This window comes from Thalassophryne amazonica, chromosome 11 (genome assembly GCF_902500255.1).
Source record: "Thalassophryne amazonica chromosome 11, fThaAma1.1, whole genome shotgun sequence".
Classification (NCBI taxonomy): domain Eukaryota; kingdom Metazoa; phylum Chordata; class Actinopteri; order Batrachoidiformes; family Batrachoididae; genus Thalassophryne; species Thalassophryne amazonica.
In genome coordinates, this window is record NC_047113.1 from 28173020 (window position 1) to 28188463 (window position 15444).

Here is a 15444-nt window from a genome sequence, read left to right on the forward strand (position 1 = left end):
GAGACACATTCTGTGTGTTGTCGCTCCAACGAGAGCTACACGCTGAGCAGTTTCGCTAAAGTAGTCCGGCGAGCTCAATCTGGGGGCGCGAGCTATCCCACAATGCTAAAATAGCAGAGATGTCGGTCCAATGAGAGCAGTGGAACAGCACCTCACCTAGGTAGGAAGGGTAAACACACCTACATGCCACAAAAACACTAAATATGACCCCAGGGTCATAATACCTGCGTGTTTTCTAACTCTCCCTGTTCCACTCCCAGGCAGTTAACTCTAGCAGATGTGCTCAGCCAATCAAGAGCTGGAAAACACCACTTTTTAAAGAAATTAGGTGTGACTTGAGTAGTTAGATGTGGAAAACACGCAGGGCAGGTGCTCTCCAGGAACAGGGTTGGTGACCCTTGCTTTAATTCAACTCTAGACACACACACACTCATCTTCAACCGCTTATCCAAGATCAGGTGGCGAGAGGCTGGAGCCGGTCCCAGTTTCTTTTCAATGAAATAATGAGCGAATTGCAAAACTCTGGCTGTGAAACAGCCCAGCATCCAATTGTCCAATCAGTTTTGCTTTTTTAAAAATGTGTAGCATCAAAAAAGTGTTCCTCTCAAATCCTCTAAATAACAGCACACATCGTAGACTACAAGTTATGATTTTCTTTCATCTCTAATATGATAGAAAGGAAATTTTTTTCTTTTTTGTCATGGAACTGTTATTGTTATAGCTGTTTCTGTTCTCAGTTGGTGTCTCCTCTTCGCTCTCCTTCCTACACAGACTCGGGAGAAGATGCAAGGGGAGGGGGTGTGGAGAGAACGACTGCTGCGCTGCCAGAAGCAACTGAAGGCCAAAGAGGAGGAGATGAGTAGCCAAGCTCAGTACTTCCAGAACTATAAAACCCAGCTCCAACACAAACTCAGCCTGGCCCAGGACAGAGAACAGACCTTGCAAAACCGGATCTACACTTTAGAAAAGCAGCTACTGGATGTGACCGTGACTGCTGCCACAAACAAGTCAATGACAATCAGTGCAGTCAGAATCACTGCTGGGACGGCAACACATTGGGAAGATCAAGAGAAGCTACCTTCACTGAGGGGGGAGGGTGAAGGAAAAGCAGAAGGAGAGGAAAAGGAAGAGAGGAGGAAGCAATGGCAGCCATGTTTGGAAAGTCATGGAGATGGAGGGCATGAGGGCAGCGAAGGACAGAACTCCAATGAGGCCAAGTTACAAAGCTTCATCCTGAGCCTCCAGGAGGATCTCAGGGTGTTACTGGAGAGAGAAGAGAGTGCGTTAATGGAACGTAGGGGACTGATGGAGAAGCTCCAGGACACCCAGGAGAATAATCACTTCCTCAGCTGCAAGGTGGAGGAACTGAAGGCGGAGGTCCACAGGTTGAAGCTGTCTGAAAGTTCCCTGATGGGGGAGACGGAAGAGCTGAGAGAGGAGATCCACAGACTCCAGCAGAGCCTCAGGGAGTCTGCTAACCCAACCACCCCTCAGTCATATGCACTCCTAGAGTCCACAAGTAGAAGTCCTGGAACCAGTTTGCCAAATTCCATTCCAACTGCTTGCTTTCTGCCCTCCAGCACTCTGTCAGATGGCAATGCCATGGGGCCTTGTTTAGCAGAGATCCCCATAAAGGTGCGCAATGTGAGATTTGTTAAGTTCCTGTATACGTGCACATCAAGGTTTACAGACATGTAAAGAGTACAGAATTATAATCTCTCTTGCATAATACATGATCAGTTCATTTTCAGTTAAATCATTTCAGAATTTTGTCTGACCAGAGATATTAAATTTGCAGGTTCAACTAACTTCAGATGAGCACGAAGGCCAGTTACAATCATCTGCAGTTTCACCTGCTCACCACCAGGCTACAGCAGAGAGTACACAAAACACACAGGACAACTCCTCACCTGCCAAATCTGAAACTCTGTTTATGTCTGAAAAGGACCATGTGAACGTCTTGTCCCACACTGGCACCAATGTTCAGCCCCTTTCCTTAATAACAGAGACAACAGAAGTGGGAGGACTTGATATAGGTTCCTGGTGCTCCAAAGGGGCTCTGAATTTGGAAGAAATCCACAGTGAGGAAACTGATGCTCTGAGGGAAGCATACAGGAGCCTGGGATTTGGAGATGTTGAGGCCCTTCAAGAAAAATGTGAATACCTAGAGGTGACATTGCAGGAAACACAAGAGCAGGTGCATCGTCTCGTTCAAGAAAATGCTGTGCTGACACTACAACTCAGGAGCCAGGCTGAAAAGAAAGCAGAGCCAGAAGAGATGAGTTCAAAAAAAGAGGTATGTCACATGGTTTTCTCTGCCCTCTTACACTTTTCTTAATAGTTGAATGCGCTGTGGTCTGTATCACCAAAATTTATTTCATTCATTCACTAATACCCCCTTACTCCAGTCAAGAGTCATGGGGTTTAAAGTAAGATTTTGGGGAGAAAACAATGAACAAAGTGTGAGACTATTGCAAACACTAACCTGTTGAAAAATAAAAATTAACTCCATAGTAATGCAAAGCAGAAGAAAAGTAAACACAATGGTAACACTATGCTACATGGCCTCCTGCAAAAACAGTTAAAGATGCAAAAAGAATACTGGATTTAATGCAAAAAAGTGTGAAACTGAAACGATACAAATGCAGGAAAATAGTTATACAAATAGTGTCTTTTTTTTTTTTTTTTTTAGAAAGCTGAAGTAACATAAAACAGGTTTTACAGCTTTGTAAGACTTTGCAAAACCTTGTAATTGTTAGAATGGCCTAAGCACTGGGTCACCCCTTTGAGCCTGGTCTGCTTAAGGTTTCTTCCTCAATATCATCAGGGAGTTTTGGTAGTGTAGGGGTTTTACAGTTTAGGGGTTGGTAAGGTTTGACCTCACTTGTGTGAAGTGCTTTGAGACAGCTTTTGTTATGATTTAGTGCTATATAAATGAAAATAAATTCAATTAAAAATGTCTCCTTAAACCAAATAAACATCTCATTTTATGGATAAGGTGCATTAAGGGTTAACTTAAATTGAGCAGTCACATCACACACTGGATAAGTGGCAGAAAATGAATGAACATACACCCTCTTCCATTTTTTAGTTCACCAATCACATCTTCTTTATTGCAGGGTGTTAAACAGAAAGCTGCTACTCGAAATATTGTGTCAAATCTAGAAGCTAGAAGACACAATGGTGGCTTCAGCTTGTAATATATACAGCAGTCTAAATTAAGTAGGGTTGCATGATGAAAGCTAAAAAAGACACTATTGATGGACACAACAATGCACGACTGATATTTCTGGGCTAATGATCTAGGCACAGATGGAAACAAAAGTTGACGTCTTTGGGAAAGCAGAGCATCAGATTATTTACATGCAGCGAAATGAAACTGTTTACAGTAAGAACAGCCTATGCATACAAAAACAGGATGGAGTTTCCATCATGTTGTGGAACTGCTTTGCTGACTTGTGTAATGGGGCATTGGATGTATCAAAGGAATGATGAAGGTATTAAGACATTTTAAGTGAAATGTTTTGCCCAGTGTCAGAACACCAGGTTTGAGGTGAAGGTCTTGGGTCTTTCAGCAGGACAGTTGCCCAAAGCACACATCCATGTGAACAAAAGAACGGTTGAAAAGCATGGCCAATTGTAAATTGGCCTACAGTGATTCCTGCCCTAAATCCCTTTGGAGAGGCAAAATCTGGCTTTGCAAAAAAGCAGATTTTAGAGCTTGAACACATAGCAATTGGAAAGTGGCAGAAACTCTCAGCAGACAGTGCAAGAAGCTTCTAAGTGGCAACAATAAATGTTTACACCCCGGAATTGTTGCCAAAAGTTCTGCAACTAAATATTTGGGAAAGGTGCCAATAACTGTATCTGGAGTATACGTATGTTGCATTTGTATTCTTTCAATGTTTTGCATGTTTATTTCATTTTTTTCCTTTTGTTCATTAACATTGGACATTTCATTAATTGTAATGTTGTGTGGATAATATGGTTTATTTGCATTTGCTTATGAAGACATTCAGGGCTGCCCGTCATTTTGTCCAAGATGAGGAGTTCACAATCACTATTTGTTTTCAAAATGAAAATTTATCAAAGTCCAAATATACTATTGGTTTATATTGAATGTGAATAAAACATATAATTCTGATATCACCTATTGAATTCTGTTTCTCTGTGTGCACAGATTAGCAGCATGCCAGCACAGCTCACAACAAGCACCTGTGCTAATGCTGACACTTTACAGTCCTGTCCTATGCAAGGAAACACTATGTTTGCCCTTGTCCAGGATGATCTCATTCTGGCCTTAAATCAGGAGAACCGGGCTTTGGCGGACAGAATTGAGGAGCTGTTGGCTCACATTGAGCTCAGAGAAGGTGAGATGAAGAGAGAACAAACACAGCTGAGGGATCATGTCTCAAAGATGGAAGAGGATGGAGTAAAGCTAGAGCAGGAGAACCAGGATCAGAGGTGTTTAATTACAGAACTCACTAAGAAGACTGAGGATGATCTTAACACCATCATGGACCTGCAACAAAGGTTAATACTGAGTGAGGGGCACGTGGTGGATGGTCATTTGTCGCCTGACAAGGACATGCATGGGCCTTCATGGTCAAATGAACATGTAGCTGCAATATCATGTATGATGAAAAGTAAACAGAACAATGTAGAGGAGTATGTGGACAGTTTGGTGGACAGTGTGATACAAGGGGGAGAAGAACCAGAATCGGCGTCCAGCCAGGAAATGGACAGTTTGCCTACAGCTTCAGCACGTAGATCTCCACACCGTGACCATTGTGAGTCATTAAATAATAACCCACAGTGCAGTCTGCATGTCTGTACTTTATCTGAACAAGTGAATGAGCTGACAGAGTCAATCCAGAACCTCAAAAATGAAGAAGAGAAACTTACCAGCTCTTTAAATTCTCCAAGAGAGGAACAGAGAGAAGTTGCTCTGTCAATCCAAATGCAGACTGATGAGAAACAGCGACTAACTCGGACAGTTTGGAGACTGAAGGAGGAGAAAGACTGCCTTACTCAATCTTTGGCTGGTTTGAAACAAGAAAAAGAGCAGCTATCCAAAACAGTCTATGGGCTGAAAGATGAGCAAGCTCAGATTTTGAAGTCTGTGAGTGTCCTGAAAGAGGAGAAAGAACAGCTAAGTAAGTCTTTATCTGCTCTTGAAAGAGATAAAGAGAACCTGTTAGAATTGCTCTCAAGCAACAAAGAACAAAGTGTCCAAGTGGTGCAGTCGGTGCAAACTTTGCAGGCAGAGAGTGTCCAGTTATATCAGACAGTGCACAGTTTGAAAGAGGAGAGAGATGAACTAAAGGAATCCCTCAAGTGTCTGAAAGGACAGCGCGACCACGACCAGTCATCTTCCACTCCAGAAGAAGACTGCGACCATCTGAGAAAATCAGTTTTCAGTTTGGAAGAAGAAAAGGAGAGAATTGAACGTTTAGTCACTTTATTGAAACAAGAGGAAGAGCAGTTAAGAATGTCACTTGAAGACTTACGACAGGAGAGAAACAGCCTGCAAGCTCAGAATCAGCATCAGTCTAATCCAAATGGTGCTGGTGAGACCAAAGAGACTCTAGTAATTGGGACAGAAGAACATGTTGACCTGATGAATAAGGTTGAAGCTTTGGGAGCACAATTGGAAAAATCACAAGAGGACTTCAACAAGACCTATACAGAGGTGTGTTTATGCAGCTTTCCTTTTACTCATTCACAAATCTAGATATTTGTGATTATAGAATATTATGTTTCATTATTCTGATGATATAAATGTTGAATTCACCAGCAGAGGTACAGATGCTTGTGTATATATATATATATTATTATTATGCTGTTTATTATTCCTTGTCTGAAATGCTAAAATGATGTTGCACCTACTATGTAAAACAACTAGTGTTGAATGTAGAGTTATTACAAAGTTATATTTTGCATTTTTATACATAAATACAGAGTAGCTTATTAACTGAGTCAAACACTTCAAAAATCAGCATATGCTTCAAAGAAACATTGCTGTTGTTCTTGCTTGCTCTCATAGCTAGGATGCGATCTGTAGTTGAATACTTCAGTGTGATGTATGGCTCCTACCTGATCAGTGGTTACATGGACTGGATATTGGGTAGGATTGTGGAGTATAGCAGCTAAGGTGTTTTTGTTGGCAAAGAAAGGACTTGGCAGATGATGTTATGATCTTTGTGGGATCTGACTGGTGCACCTGAAAAGCTGAATGAGGATTTGGGGTGTCTAAGTTTGACTGTCCTGGATCAAGAACAGGATCCAGGCTTTCGGTGACTTCTTGGATGCCGCCATCAGTAAGGTATTTGTGTGTGGTGAAAATATCAGACTTGTAGAGAGAGATTCATTTATCTTGGTGGTGACATTTAGATCTCTGGGTCCTTGGTTTTTGAGGTTGAGAGACACCTGGGAAGAGCTTACAAAGTCATCAGGTCTCTTAACAGAATGCATGAAAACTGAAGTCCAAGACTGTTGGGTCCTGGTGCTTCCTGTCTTACTGTATGGGTGTGAGACTTTGATACTAACCACTGACCTAAGCTGAAGACTAGATGTCCTTGGTACTAGGTCTCTTCGGAGCATTCATATGTACTGCTGGAATAACTGTCAAATGAATGGAAACTTGAGGAGTATAATTTGCATTGTGACAGAATGTCAGTGACAACATTTGGCCATGTGGTCCTTTTCTCTGTGCATGATGCAACTTGTAGGTGCCTCAGTGGTAACAACTGGCCAAGACAACACCCTCGTTTCACCTGGCTGCAACAGATCAATGGTTACTTTTGAGAGGTGGGGATGGACCAGTTGCCTGCTTAGGTGGTGGCTGTTAACGACATTGGGTGGTTCCGTGATGTGGTGGACATGACGGCACGTCTCATTGGGGCATGCCTCCAGACTTGATCTGTGTTTTTTAAGTTGTGAGATTGTGAATTATTGGTTATCTGTTTTACCATATTTAAAGGTCAGTTGTGCATCGTTGTAATCTTGTGTGTGTGTGTGTATGTAGAGCAAGATGTTGCACAGTGAATTGTGCCAATCAGAAGCGAGGAGGCAGGAGGCAGAGAGGAAGGCAGCTGACAACGCAGTAAGACTGACGCATGTAGCCAATCAGATGGATGAAGCCAGGGAGGAAAATGACAACCTCACCACCCAGGTTGGCACGGGGGGGGTCATAATGTAAAAATTGTCAGACATTCTTTTAATCTGCCATGTTTAAGCCTAAATAGATTTACTGTTTGAAAATTTGCTTTTATTTTGTGTATTTGACATGTTATAATTACACATTGTAACAGCATTCCCTTAAAGCCAAATATAAAAACACAGTTTCTGCATTTACTCTAACCAATGCTGTGTCTGCTGTAGGTAAACGCACTGAAGAGCAGAATGACAGATCTGGAAAAGGAGAAGTCCAACCTTCTGTTACTAAAGATGCAGACAGAGGAGCAATACGAGACGCTCTCAGCTCAGCTGAAAGCTAAGGTGAATAAGTTGTAATATCTTAAAGTTATCACATTAGATAAAGCTGAATGCTAGCAGTAGCTCAAGGTGAGTTGATGCATTCTATCCTTGGTCTGTTAAATGTTGTAGATTTAATTACTATAGGCTGAGGATGCCCATAGTCTAGTGGTTTAGGTGCGTTTGACAGTAAGGATTACTGGTGCTTCCTGTCGTAACATACAGTTGTGCTCTGCAATGGATGCTAATCAGTGAGCTTAGCCTGGCTGTGGCAGGGTTAAGGTTAGTGTGGGGATGGACCTTTTGTCTGCCTGGGTTGCCACCCAGGCCCCAATGCAGTTCTGTAGTGTGCAGTGAGGCGTGGCACCAGCACATACTCCTAGACTTTGCTTGTGGATGACTGAAGTCAGTGCAAACATGGGAACATATTCTCACATTGACTGTAGGTTTTCAACGAGAAAACCATTGGATCAGTAGGTCATCTGGCAAGTTGCATTCAAGGATTTATCCTCATATTCATGAAGGACAGGAGATGCATTTTGAATGTTTTAGTACATAATTAGTTTTAAAGGACATGTCGCACCAAAATCATAACAATTTAGATTTAGGCTGTTAGTGACCGTCTGATGATCCTCCCGGATTACTTTGTGCACTTCTGACTGGTTTCAAAGTATACGGCGTTCACAACAAACAGCTACGGAGACAAAGTACTCATGAGTACTGTGGTGTTTCCGACAAGTGACATCACAACTAGAAGCGTCCCAGCGTGCGCTTCAATGGAATGTATCTGATAACGTAAGAACGGAGGCACAGATTAATTCCAAAGTTGACATAAGTGTGATGTTGTGTTATAATGGCTCGTTTTTAATTGATAACCGTTCATTTTCATGCAGTCACGGTAAAAGCTGCGGCTGCAAGTAGGTTTCTGTGCACCTGCATGGCCATGAGTCAGAAACGCGGCCTGTCAATAACCATCTCTGCTCCAGGTTCAGTTTTGTGCAGGATTAATTATGAGTGTTGTTACCAATAAAATCCCCCCCCAAAAATACATCTGCTGCCGGGGTAAAATGTGTGTCTCATCAGCTACGCACACACACACACACACAGAGCGAGCTTTGCAGCACACATACTCAGCCCCAAATTTACACTCTCTTAAAGTAAAAACAAAATAAATAATGGAAATCTAGCCACAAAACACAAAAGGGGTAAAATGCTGAACATGCCAGACTCACTGTTGTGTTGTGGATTAATTTCCAAATATAAACTTCATGCGATCAAAGAAGTGTGCGCGTGAGATCGCCGCGGCTGCAGCTCTTCCTGTCTCTCGATCGTGGCACGTAAAATGACGTCCATGAACTCCTGGAAATGTATTCTGACTTTTTCCAATGTAACAAATCCATCTCTGTGTCCAGGCAGTATGTTAAAACAGTGTCAGATGTCCCGCGTCCATGTCCACAGCTTCAGTACACCAGCATCCACACAAACAGTGCAACACCACACTTTAGGCTCTAAAATCCGACACTCGTGTCATCTCCTCTCTGTAAATCCGAGTCATCACTTTCGAACAGCATCTCAGAAGCTTCGTTTTCGGACGGAGCAGGTTCTTTTCCCTGTGTCTGTCAGTCATTGGGATGTTTCTGTTTTGCTAATAAGGACGTCACACACTGAAAAATGCAAAGAATTGCCGAGTGAAACATTTTCGGGAAACGCACTGCTAACGCTCAGAGTGAGAGGAATAAAATACATCAGCGATCACTAATTATTAGCATATATGTGCGGAGACACTTACAATCATGAGTACTTTTATGTTGTCTTACTAACTGGGATGTTAAAAAATGTGAGACATGTCCTTTAGTCATTTGTACATGAGTGATTAAAATTGCACAAATCTGTGAAGAATTCTTTCCACCATCCTTAGCGAAACGCTTATTTGAACAGTGCAACACAGTTTGCAATTCTTAATCAGCTCACATGCATTAGTAATAGGTTGCTGTGATAGTGGACATAAACTGGCCAGAAGTCATTGTAAAATGTTACCATGGCTTTGATAATGTCATTTTGCGAAATCCAGCTTGTGCCCCATGCTACCGTCTGTAATCGTACCACCCTGTTGTAATTTAACAAACTGAAAACAACCACCTGTGATCAAACAAAACCACCAGATCTAAAATCTGAAAAACGAGAAGAGTCCCTCATTTCAAGTTGTAATTTCGCAAAGCCATGACGAACGTCTGCACGCCATTTTTGGTGTACTTCTACAAAACAATCAGATCTGAAATCCATGAAAAATTGAGAGAGGAAAAATTTTGAATGGGCAAGATCCTAATTAGCTTATGGGTTTGTTCGGAATTAAAAATTCTCAAATTCGTGAAGAAGTTCTGTGTGCCATCCTTCGTTCTATCAAACAAAACAAAAAGAACAATAAGGACTGAGACAGAAGAATCATTATTTGGTAAAATGTGGATGACAGACAGACAAAGACCTCATGATCGCATTATCATCTTGACCTTTTGGCCAGATGACCTAAAAAAAAATGGGTCCAATTACACCTCATTTGTCCTTTACTTTACACATCAAAAAGACTTTTAAAAACATAATTTTGCACTCCAAATTAGTCTGGCAAAACTTGGAGACAAACAGAAGTGAGATGAAGAATTGGTTGTACTTTCAAACTGCCCTATGTGCAGATCTGAAGCTCAAACATGGCACACACGGGCACAGATGTGCTGCCTTGCTCATTTTGTACTGAACTGAAAGCCCTTAAGGAATCCTATTTCCTCAGGCAGATGTTTGGACTGCATTTAAACAGATAAGTCATGAATGTTTGTGAAATGCAGTGACACTGTGGAGCTGTTGTTAGTTTGCCATGAATCTTTGTGTGTGCAAAACCCAACAGACCGTGGCTCTAGATGAGCTTAACTCAGAGTTTATTGCTCTGAAAAGACGGCATGGCACCAAGGATGATGTGAGCACGGTTCTCATCTCACTCCGGACACGCTACAACAACATCAGAGCCAAGGTAACAAACAAGCTAGTTTGTGATTTATTGGTTTATAATTATCTGTAGGCGATGAGCTGAGGTAACTGTTTTTTAATAATCTGCCTTGTAAAAGCGTCTTCGTGCATGTAATGGGATTTTTATCTGTAGTACGATGCACTGCTGAAAAACAGGAGCCAGGCAGATCTGGATACAGCTTCTTTAAAGGTGAGGAAATGGATGAGTGATTTCAACAAGTGACATTTTGCATGACTGATCACTCTTCTAAATGACTTTTAAGATACATGAGTGTTTTTTGAAATGGTTTTGTACTTAATTTGACAAGTGCTTTGTCCAATAACAGGCCAAACTTTCATGCCTGGTGGCAAAGTGTAAAGAGAGGAACAACATGTTGGTTCAGATGGTGAAAGCGATGAACAGGCAAGGCTGCATGGACTCGGTGCTGACACAGCAGGTTCAAGAGCTGCTCGGTGACGCTGCTTTGCAGGACTACGCTGCAACATTTACACAGAGGAACACTGCAAGGAACCAGGATTGCAATAGTGGATTTACATCAGGATTGACTTTAAATTTTCAGGACTATGCTGTTGGATTTGTGCCTGATCAGAGCTGCACCACTGCATTACCTTCTGTAAATCAGCCTTACCAAAACAGATTCATACCCAGTTCTGAACTAGAACATGAAATCATCGTGACAGGATCTACGGCAAATCTTAAAAACTGCAGTAGTGAAGTTTTACCTGCTCGTTCAGAACTGCAAAAGGAAAATGCCAACTCGCCTGTGCCAACTTCATCTCTGCCAGTGCAAGATGTTGTAAAGGAATCGCCATCACCTGTGGGTCAAACACTGACAAAGTGTTATAGCACCAACGCAACACAGGTGAGATACATCAAACAGTACTGCTTCATTTTCAAGGATCTGTTTTAAACTGCAGAGGCTTCAAGCTGTAGTTACTGCATAAATTGTGAAACATCATTTCTGTAAAGAAAGTGAAAAATGTAATACATAAATAATGTAAAACATTTTATTTTGTGCTAATAGACTTAATTCTGAGGCTTTTGTGCACTGTGAAACACAGTCAATGAATAGACAATTAGATGAGTCCATCCCTTCCAGTTTCTTAGCATAAAATCTCAAAAATAATAAATACCATATTATCTTGCAGCTAGAGGTGCAAAGATCAATCGACTGTTAGAAACATTGAGCCAAAGGACAGGTGTGAATGATGCTGCTGTGACGGTTTCATGCACGTGAAAACGCAGTGCGAGCAGCTGCTGTGGAAAAAAAAAAATACATGCTGTGACGTTTTGTGTTCATGGGAACACAGTGCGAGAAACTGCAGCATGTGTAACCATGTCGCGCAGCTGCTGTGAAAAAAATAATAAAAAATACATGCCACCCACAGGATTCGAACCTGTAATTTCCAAAAGCTCTGATTGTCAGCCAGAAACATTACCACTGAGCTACCATCACTGTCTTACAAAAGGTGTGGGAAAATGCCTGATATCAAGAAGGACATGGACGTATGTAAAAAAAAATAAATAAATAAAATAAAAACGCACACCATATAAAAACACCACATTTTATTGAATCCCTCTTATCAAGTGGACAATACAGGTATGAACCGTCTGTTCCTCTGTAGATGACCCATGGTCACAGACGTACAGTCATGAAATGACATGAATGAGAAGCAGGACATTATTGTCCACATCTGCTGGTGGCATGTCCAGCCGGCCCTGCGCACATGTCCTGCCCGACACGCGTGTCTTGTGGACCGGGCCCCGCAGGACAGACACCACGTCATGTGGAACAGAGCTTACGTGGGTGATGTGATATTCAGATTGCCCACTGCGTGTTGTGATCTGACAGCCAGTTTCACCTGGGATAGCCTGTCAGTGTGTGCACAGTGCGCTCGCTCGCTGCAGCCCATTGAAACAGTGACATATGTTTTTATGTATGTTCACTTGAGGACAGCAAGCAGACACACACGCATCACAGTGGACAGTTGTTAGTTCATGTCTGTCCAAACATGATGCGTGTTCTCCAGCTGGGACATCCAGAACCATAGCACTCCACAGCTGCTCCTGTTGGCAGACATACCCCGTCAGTTCAGTGCACACACCGACGTGTCACTGTGTCTGGTTGCAAAGCCACACTCATGGAGCACTTAGACAAATTTCACATCCAGCTTGAAAGTGATCATCTGCTGACTGCTAACAGCGCGAATGGTCACACATTTTCTAAGTGCCAAGTGAGCGGTGTTAGATGTCTCTGCACTTATCACAACAATCATCCTTGCTTTAGCACACTTCACCCACAGCCCAGACAAAATAAACTACTTCACACACACCATTTAATGTAGTCAGGTGCATGTTATGCCTCCAGAGTCCAGTTTTCAAGAAAATACTCAGGGTCTTCTTGTTCGAACCAGGCCACTCTGCTTGATCAAAGCTCGCACTTCCTGGTAACGTCAACAGCAGGGCAACTGGCTACCGTAAAATATGTTGTTCTGGTGTGTGGGCAACAACTTTTTTTTCCCCCTTTTTTGCGTTCATAAAGTGCTAAAATCAGCGACATATCCAGGGACAGCTTTAGCTGGGAAAAGGTTATCTGATACAGGGACTGTCCCTTGAAATTGGGGACATCTGGTCACGCTATTCTAAAAGTCATACAATGCACAACTCTGCGGAAAGGATTGTGTGTGAATGTAGCTAAAGCAAATGCTTCTTCCTCTGTTTCTCTCAACATGTGTGGATTTGAAGTTTCATATAGTTTGAAATGAGCTTGTTTGTCAGTTTCTTTCATTTCAAAAGCCAAAGTCGTGTTGCCACTGTTTGGTTTATAGCTGCAAGTAACAGTTATTTTCATAACATAGTGTTCTACTTAATTAATGGTTAAAAAATCCCTGTCATACTATTCCAAATACACCTTATTCAGGTCTTGTTTCATCTGACAAACAAAACCAAAAGTCACTTTACAAGATAAAATGGACAAATGGAGCAATTCAAAAATTGAAAGTGCTGAAATGCAATTCTGCTTGGAAAAATTGTTTGAACTTGTCACATTTGTTTGCCCATTGATTAGCTGTGATTAATCAAGCACTTGGGGAACATACCTCATCTGAGGACCAACTGTCCTCTGTTTCTTTGTTTATTGAAGAAGTTGAAGTGCAGTGGGGGACACTGTTCTTACAGCATTCAAAGAACACAAGTCAGTTAGACAAAAAAAAAAATAATAGTAATAATTTATAGTTATCCTGGATTCACATCTCCCTCAAAATGTGACAACCTTCCTCCAACAGATTTGTTTGGAGTGAAGCTGTCCACAGACAGAGTAGCCAAATGGACAAATATGACTAAAAATGTTACCTCCTCTGTGGCGGTTACAATTTCAAAGGCAGATTGGCACTTAATTTTTAATCTTTTTTATAAAATAAGTTTTTCCACCAAGGTAAATCACCGAATGAGTGAAGGCTGATGAGCAAGATCAAGAAAAAACATCCAGCAAAGTAAAAATCTTATTAGAATCAAAGAACTGTCGTCAATCAATCAATCAATTTTATTTATATAGCGCCAAATCACAACAAACAGTTGCCCCAAGGCGCTTTATATTGTAAGGCAAGGCCATACAATAATTACGTAAAAACCCCAATGGTCAAAACGACCCCCTGTGAGCAAGCACTTGGCGACAGTGGGAAGGAAAAACTCCCTTTTAACAGGAAGAAACCTCCAGCAGAACCAGGCTCAGGGAGGGGCAGTCTTCTGCTGGGACTGGTTGGGGCTGAGGGAGAGAACCAGGAAAAAGACATGCTGTGGAGGGGAGCAGAGATCAATCACTAATGATTAAATGCAGAGTGGTGCATACAGAGCAAAAAGAGAAAGAAACACTCAGTGCATTATGGGAACCCCCCAGCTGTCTAAGTCTATAGCAGCATAACTAAGGGATGGTTCAGGGTCACCTGATCCAGCCCTAACTATAAGCTTTAGCAAAAAGGAAAGTTTTAAGCCTAATCTTAAAAGTAGAGAGGGTGTCTGTCTCCCTGATCCGAATTGGGAGCTGGTTCCACAGGAGAGGAGCCTGAAAGCTGAAGGCTCTGCCTCCCATTCTACTCTTACAAACCCTAGGAACTACAAGTAAGCCTGCAGTCTGAGAGCGAAGCGCTCTATTGGGGTGATATGGTACTATGAGGTCCCTAAGATAAGAAGGGACCTGATTATTCAAAACCTTATAAGTAAGAAGAAGAATTTTAAATTCTATTCTAGAATTAACAGGAAGCCAATGAAGAGAGGCCAATAGGGGTGAGATATGCTCTCTCCTTCTAGTCCCCGTCAGTACTCTAGCTGCAGCATTTTGAATTAACTGAAGGCTTTTCAGGGAACTTTTAGGACAACCTGATAATAATGAATTACAATAGTCCAGCCTAGAGGAAATAAATGCATGAATTAGTTTTTCAGCATCACTCTGAGACAAGACCTTTCTAATTTTAGAGATATTGCATAAATGCAAAAAAGCAGTCTTACATATTTGTTTAATATGCGCTTTGAATGACATATCCTGATAAAAAATGACTCCAAGATTTCTCACAGTATTACTAGAGGTCAGGGTAATGCCATCCAGAGTAAGGATCTGGTTAGACACCATGTTTCTAAGATTTGTGGGGCCAAGTACAATAACTTCAGTTTTATCTGAGTTTAAAAGCAGGAAATTAGAGGTCATCCATGTCCTTATGTCTGTAAGACAATCCTGCAGTTTAGCTAATTGGTGTGTGTCCTCTGGCTTCATCGATAGATAAAGCTGGGTATCATCTGCATAACAATGAAAATTTAAGCAATGCCGTCTAATAATACTGCCTAAGGGAAGCATGTATAAAGTGAATAAAATTGGTCCTAGCACAGAACCTTGTGGAACTCCATAATTAACCTTAGTCTGTGAAGAAGATTCCCCATTTACATGAACAAATTGTAATCTA

At 41.7% G+C, this 15444-nt stretch overlaps 1 protein-coding gene across 1 annotated transcript in view; it reads left to right on the forward strand.

The window, feature by feature from the left end:
* LOC117519801 (golgin subfamily A member 4-like) overlaps positions 1 to 15444 on the forward strand; it is a 38025-nt gene that overhangs the window by 6533 nt on the left and 16048 nt on the right. The window contains exons 2-10 of the mRNA XM_034181045.1: positions 772 to 1635; positions 1799 to 2036; positions 2070 to 2296; positions 4181 to 5692; positions 7028 to 7174; positions 7384 to 7500; positions 10373 to 10495; positions 10625 to 10681; positions 10818 to 11354. Coding sequence (XP_034036936.1) covers positions 772 to 1635; positions 1799 to 2036; positions 2070 to 2296; positions 4181 to 5692; positions 7028 to 7174; positions 7384 to 7500; positions 10373 to 10495; positions 10625 to 10681; positions 10818 to 11354 — 3822 coding nt within the window. The remainder of the gene's footprint in view (positions 1 to 771; positions 1636 to 1798; positions 2037 to 2069; positions 2297 to 4180; positions 5693 to 7027; positions 7175 to 7383; positions 7501 to 10372; positions 10496 to 10624; positions 10682 to 10817; positions 11355 to 15444) is intronic.